The sequence below is a fragment of the Cyprinodon tularosa genome, unplaced genomic scaffold (assembly GCF_016077235.1).
Source record: "Cyprinodon tularosa strain WSP-4 unplaced genomic scaffold, ASM1607723v1 ctg646, whole genome shotgun sequence".
Lineage (NCBI taxonomy): Eukaryota > Metazoa > Chordata > Actinopteri > Cyprinodontiformes > Cyprinodontidae > Cyprinodon > Cyprinodon tularosa.
Genome location: NW_024039392.1, coordinates 395,918 through 402,915, shown reverse-complemented (window position 1 = coordinate 402,915; position 6,998 = coordinate 395,918). Strand labels below are relative to the sequence as shown.

The 6,998-nt window shown below is 41.9% G+C and overlaps 1 protein-coding gene across 1 annotated transcript in view; it reads right to left on the bottom strand.

Moving 5' to 3' along the window:
* Positions 1-594: 594 nt before the first annotated feature.
* LOC119799052 (rho guanine nucleotide exchange factor 12-like) overlaps positions 595-6,998 on the bottom strand; it is a 106,219-nt gene continuing 99,815 nt past the window's right edge. The window contains exons 28-34 of the mRNA XM_038308736.1: positions 6,744-6,911; positions 6,157-6,244; positions 5,996-6,076; positions 5,833-5,927; positions 1,290-1,550; positions 977-1,198; positions 595-905 (exon numbers count right to left, since the gene is read on the bottom strand). Of these exons, the coding sequence (XP_038164664.1) occupies positions 595-905; positions 977-1,198; positions 1,290-1,550; positions 5,833-5,927; positions 5,996-6,076; positions 6,157-6,244; positions 6,744-6,911 (1,226 nt within the window). The remainder of the gene's footprint in view (positions 906-976; positions 1,199-1,289; positions 1,551-5,832; positions 5,928-5,995; positions 6,077-6,156; positions 6,245-6,743; positions 6,912-6,998) is intronic.

The window sequence follows — 6,998 nt, the reverse complement described above, 5'->3', positions numbered from 1 at the left end:
TAACATTAGCCCGTCTGCGGCAGCCAATGCTAACGTTAGCCCGTCTGCAGCAGCCAGGCTAACATGAGCCCGTCTGTAGCAGCCAGGCTAACATTAGCCCGTCTGCAGCAGCCAGGGCTAACATTAGCCCGTCTGCAGCAGCCCTCTCTCTGCATAGCCGTGTGTGAAGGACCGCTGGCCCTGATTGGAGATTTTTTTGTTTTATTTGGCAAAATGTTCATTCGATTTGTGTTTATCTGGCTTTGTTCATTATTATTCCGCCACTAAATGAAAAAAATCTGAATTTATTATTATCTAGGGACTATTAATAACAGGTGAAATGCACCTCCAGACGAGCAGAGCGTGTGGTGATGTCATCAGTACGCTTCTGTTCCAATTCACACATATTTATGCTCCGGTTCTCCCCAATTCCATACTTTCCTGTGTTCTTTTCAAAAACATACTTCGAATGTACTCGTGTTCTTGTGAATTGAGAAACTGCAACAGTTTTGAAAAGTTTTAGTATTCATTCTTTTCCTCCTTTGTGTGTCAACTGGCACGGTTGCTAAGCAACAGGGCATAGGGCGGTAAAAGCTGTGGAAGGCTGGACCCGTTTCAGTCCACAGCAAAATCTCTTCCGGTCTCCGTATTTTCACAGAAATGAAGGATCCAGTCCAGGTAGACCGCGTCCTTTAAGACGCAGCCCATGAACTTGAATTCAGGCAGAGTTTTGCTCCACGCTACCTTCAGGTACTGCAGGTCAGCCTGCAGGAGGCGCAGGTGGGTCATCAGCTGTCTGCTCAGATCAGGGCCGTCTCCCCCTGCCTGTGAGGACGAGGACAGCAGCTTCCTCATGTCGATCCCAACATCGTCTTCAGTGCTGCTCTCCCCAAAGCCCGCTTCAAAGTCCAGACCCACAAAACCTGCTGGTGGAGAGTTTGGAGAGTTTTAAAAAATCTGGACAGAACATCCAAACTTCAGCAGAACACGGACTTACTGTTAGGTTCAGCTGACTCAGACTCCCCGGTGAGGTCAGATGGAGGCTGCAGGTCATCATTCTCTGAACTTTCAGGTGGGCGGATCTCATGTGCAGGAGACGGTACTTCAGGGGTCCCAGGCTGACTCTCAGGGGCCCCACTGGACTTGTTGTCCTCTGTCTCCTCCTCCTCTGGCTCTCTGCCCATTAAGTGTGAGTAAAGTGTCTCCTTTAGCATCACCACTGTAACAGAAGATGTCCTCCATCAACAAGTTAATCTAAATTGAAAAGCAGCGTTATGTGGGTGACTATAGACAGAATTGGATGGGCGTACATGTCCGGAGAGCCTCTTCAGCTTTGGAGGAGGGGAAAGTTAAGTCCATGTCTTCGACCGCGATGCCGTGACGAGATCCTTCCTGCAGGAGTCTGTCTGCCAGCTGCCCGTCCAGGAAAGCCTCCAGCTCTGCTTCGTCCACCTCCTCTTCCTCCTCCTGTTTGACCGCATCTGCCAGCTCCTCTTCCTCATCTTCTGATTTCACGCAGTCAAAAGGGTTGGTAGAAGTTTGAATGTCAGGAGAGTAAAGGGCATCTTTATCTGGAACACAGAATAAAAAGATTTTTGAATTTCCATCAATAACAACACATTGGCTTCCTGTTAAATCCAGAATAGAATTTAAAATCCTCCTTCTCACATATAAAGCCTTAAATGGCCAAGCTCCATCTGATATCAGAGATCTGATTGTTCCTTATGTTCCTAACAGAGAACTTCGCTCTCAATCTGCAGGTTTACTAGTGGTTCCTAGAATTTCTAAAAGTAGAATGGGAGGCAGATCTTTTAGTTCTCAGGCTCCTCTCCTGTGGAACCAACTACCAGTTTTAGTCCGTGAGGCAGACACCCTGTCTACTTTTAAGGCTAGGCTTAAAACTTTCCTTTTTGATAAAGCTTCTAGTTAGAGCGGCTCAGGTTATCCTGAGCTATCTCTATAGTTCTGCTGCTATAGGCTTAGACTGCTGGAGGACATAGGGACCCCTTTTTCATCATTCTGCTTCATTCTATCTCTATTCTCCCACTCTGCAGAATCTGTTAGTTCAATCTCTAACGTTCTGCTCTCACTGCTTTTTCTCATAGTAGCTTCATCTGGTCTGTTCCTGTTTGGCTGTGACTCCATCCTGGAGAGAAATATCAGCTGTGCTGCTGCCATCAACACCTTTGTTTCTAGATGTTGGAGATCTGCCTGTTTTTACAGTGTAGTCTTGTTTCTCTGACTGTTACTGGATGTGCTCTCTTCATCCTCTGACATGGGAGCTGGCTCGGAGCTCGTCTGCCTGGCTGTGTCTTTCCTGGACGCCTGTGGATCTGATCAACAGTTGCCTTTTGTATCTATGCTTCTTTTTCTATGTCTGGTTCTGTCTCCTTGAACCCCAGTGGGCCTCAGCAGATGGCCACTCACACTGAGCCTGGTTCTGCTGGAGGTTTCTTCCTGTTAAAAGGGAGTTTTTCCTCTCCACTGTCGCTACAAGCATGCTTAGTGTGAGGGATTGCTGAAGAGCCAATGAGTCGATGCAATCAACTGGTTTTCCTTAGATAGAAAACTTTAAATCAATCTGACTGGATGATCTGGTGAACTGTAAAGTGTCTTTAGATGACATGATGTGAATTGGCGCTGTAGAAATAAACTGAATTGAATTTGATCAAATTTATGGTAACAATTTTTATATATATTGCTTTTTATCTGATATGTTTTCATCAAAGACAGAAATTAAGTGTCTATATTTTGCTTCTGGCCTGAAGTTCCCCAAAGATGAGCTACTGTAGAAATGGGTAGATACTGATATACAGAGTAGAAGGTTTAAACAAAGTGACAAGAAGCTGAAAATGAACCAACAGCTGTCTGATTGTTGATCTGATATTCTTCCCGGTGAGCCACAGGTAAAGCATTCCAGAAGTTTCTAAACTTTCAGTATCACTTGTTGGAATAAAAATGGCCTCCATGGAAAATTTAAAGTCCAAAATCATTGCTGACCCACAAGAGCCTGCTTTATATCCCCAAATCTTCGTCACATACATAATGAAGATGACTTTTTATCCTGACATAAGGAGCTGTTCTAATTAAAAGGAAAAGTCGGGTGATATTCAGAATTTAAACTTCTGAAAGTACTTCAAATATGAAATTATTACATACTGTTCAATAGTTGAGTGTTTTTAATTCAGAGTAATTTTCATGTGAATGTGCTTTACTGGAGGCATCCATGTTTGTCAAAGAACACTACTGCCACCTACTGGTTAGTGACGTCACGGTGCGGTATCGGCTGTTGATCAAGTCCCAGTGCTGTATCTGGTGTTTGTCACAACGCGCTATTATCCAAGTCATCTTGAAAACATTCTTCTTCCAAATGTTGGCTACATATTACGGGTTTTTTCTCTGGCCAGAAGTTCGATGGCAAATCCTCCCTCTTCAAGTTGGCGATCCAACGACCAACCCGTCCGTGGAGGATCAGGAATCAGAAAGGTGGAATAACTCTTTTTTTTCCACTTTTACCCGATGTATTCCAGCATCCAGCTGCCATGCACGTGGGCATTGTCAGTTTCACTATAGCTCTGGTGAATTTCAATGGTGAAGTCCTCTGGAAATCTTCAATAATTGTTGTTGATTGCAGATGTGTCTAGTAGTTCCCATTGATTTAGCTTGGACAGCGGGGAGAATGGCGCTAGGCTTACCGCACCGTGACGTCACTGCCGGAAGATGGCAGGAGGGAGGGGTTACTATATTTGGGCAAAAATGGCCGCTCCTGGAAATTATTGTTTTAATTTTTTTACTGTTTGACGCTATATTCATTAAATCACTGCGAATGTATTAGTTTTTGGTATAAATAATGACCCACTAATTATTCATTGCTCACCCAGGGTTCCTACAGCATAAGGCGAGTTAAATTCAAGACTTTTTAAGACTTTTTAATGCCACTTGAAATAAAAATTTAAGACCAAATTGACAAGAAACACAAGAAAAACCTGCTTGCAACAACTTAAAGGAATAGTACACCCAAAACATGATTAGCCTTCATTTTCTACTCACCCCCATGCTGAACAACACTCTGGAGTACTTTTTTGATATCTCAAATGCATCTGGAGATGTGGGAGGCTTCTTGCTGTCTGCTGACATTCAAATAATGGAGGTCTATGGCGCCCGAGACAGAAAGGTCCATAAAAGTCCACAAAAAACGTGTCAATATTCCTCCATACTGCTCGTCCAATGTATTCCAAGTGTCCTGAGTGGGTAGCGTCCAGAATTTACTCGAAACGAAGTCATTTAGAATGTTTTTAGAGCATAAACAGTAGTGTATAGGATTTCCTGAAAGCGCGTTCACGAGTCTACGGAAACCGCGGCAGACCAAACCAGATGAAAGTGCGCATTCAGCGTCTGCTCTGCCGATAATGCAAGCATAGAAGAAGAAATGTGCTGTTTACCTGTGCAAAGAAAGAAACAACGAAAGAAAAATGTCTGAGGACTTCAGTGTTGAGGAAGAGCATGAGTTCTTTGCCGAACTGAATGCGCACTTTCATCTGGTTTGGTCTGCCGCGGTTTCCGTAGCGTCGTGAACGCGCTTTTAGGAAATCCTATACACTACTGTTTATGCTCTAAAAACATTCTAAATGACTTTGTTTCGAGTAAATTATGGACACTACCCACTCAGGACACTTGGAATACATTGGACGAGCAGTATGGAGGAATATTGACACGTTTTTGTGGACTTTTATGGACCTTTCTGTCTCGGGCGCCATAGACCTCCATTATTTGAATGTCAGCAGACAGCAAGAAGCCTCCCAGATCTCCAGATGCATTTGAGATATCAAAAAAGTACTCCAGAGTGTTTTTCAGCATGGGGGTGAGTAGAAAATGAAGGCTAATCATGTTTTGGGTGTACTATTCCTTTAACCCAAAGGTTTATATTAACATAAACCACTGCACTAATGTTTCAAATGTTGAAAAGCTTCCCATACAGGAAGAAAGCTAAAAACACACAAATGACAGATATATTTGAACAATTATTTAACTGAATTCACAAACTTTGTTTTAGCAGGGAACAAAACAAATCAGTTTTAAAGCCCCAACATAACCAGTGCTAAGTCTTTTTTGCAGCTATTTTTCTTTGTATGGTTTTCTTAGTATGTTTGATTTGGTGATAAGTGGAGGCGTTGCAGAGACAAGGGTGGAACAAAACTGAGAAATACCGGCTGTTTCTCTGTAACTCCATTTTGACGGTTTGTGTTTCGTGCTTCGCATGTGCGACTCCACTGCCTTAATTCCCATCGTTCTGAGCTTGAATGACTTCTTGCACTAAATCCACTGAGCCTCATGTATGTTCCCTGGTTTTAGCCGTGGAGAAAACTCTTGGCTGGAGACAATTTTGGTTACATTTACACTTGCTCATATTTTCCAGACAAAAAGTTAATGGTGCATCTCCCAAATGTCCCTGCCGCAACAACGCTTTATTGGTTCCGCTATCGGGACGGAACCAATAATGGCGAGCCATTTTTTTTTTTTTTATAAATTTTTTAAATGAATTGTAATTTAGATTACAAAAATAAATTGTAATAAAAATTATCCTATTTATGTTTTAAAAATTAAGACCCACGAAAGACTGATTTAAGACATTTTAATACCAATTAAGGCCCCTAGTTTTATTTTGAAGAATTCAATGCCTTTTAAGACTTTTTAAGGACCCGTGGGAACCCTGCTACCGGACTTTTCCTTTAAATAAACTAATGGGGTAAAACATTAGTTCTGACACGCAACAGCCAGGTATTATTAGGGTTTAAAATACTACACTATAAATCATCAATAAAAATAATCCTAACACTTGCATCAAACAAATACCTGATGGATGGATGTCCTCGCTCAGCGTCTCTTCAGGTTCACAGCTCTGTTTGGGAATCTCTTGGTTCATGATCTCTACAGCAACCTGTTCCACTCTGAAACACAAACATTCTGTAAGCAGGGATTCAAAGGAAAATCACCTTTGGGCATTAAGTGGACTCACTCTGACTGAGCTGAAGGTCTGTTACTGTGATGAGGTTTGGCCTTCATAGCGTCGGCACACTGAGTGATCAGACACTGCCAGCTGGATGAACACAGGTGACCCATAACCAGGTGAGACGGACAAACTTAGAAGATGAGGTTTTGTTTTGGTGGAAAACTCACGTTCTTCTGTCGGATACTGTCTGAGCCCTCAGCTCGTACATCTGGACCCCGTTCTCCGACATGGAGAGGACGAAGAAGGCCTTGTTTTCTGAAGATGACAGGTAGTCCGCTTATTTTCTTCTTGAAATTGTTAAATTTTTAATTTAAAGAAAAAACTGTGCAACCTGTAATCATTTGGCCAATTACACATATGAATTCTGCTTTTTGTGACTAACTTATGTTTTAATATTGAGAGCCTGATTTTTTTTTTTTTTTTTACCTGTGTCCCATTTGGTCATTAACACAGGAAAAGAAAATGAAAGATTTTTAATTAAAAAAGCAATAATTGATAAAAAAAAAACAAAAAATTATAATTTTATCATCTTGAGATGACTTGTGTTGTGAATTGGCGCTATAGAAATAAACTGAATTGAATTGAATTAGTAACTAAATTCTGTAGAAATTTACTCCCTCTGGCATCCTCTAGGGGGTGCTGCAGATTAATCTGAAGCATGAATTCTAGAAACCTTGGTCCTAAGTGTAACATGACATAAAAAGTATAAAATAATAATCCAAGTGAGAGGTATTTAGAGGACAGACAGTCTTACCAGTGGCGACAGGGCGAACCAGCACGGTGCTGAGTTTGATGATGGGGCTGAAGCTGTGTTTGGCATCTTGAACGCTGCTCATGTTTTTACCATGAAACTTAAGAACCAGACGCTCATCCTGTTTCTGAAGTAAAACCATGATGTCCTTCAAGAGAAGCGTGTACAGCTCTGAAAAGAAGTTATAACATACAGTAAGCATTTAAACTGTTCAAGTTATTTTTCTTCTCAGACCAGTGTCTTTTCCCAGATCCCATT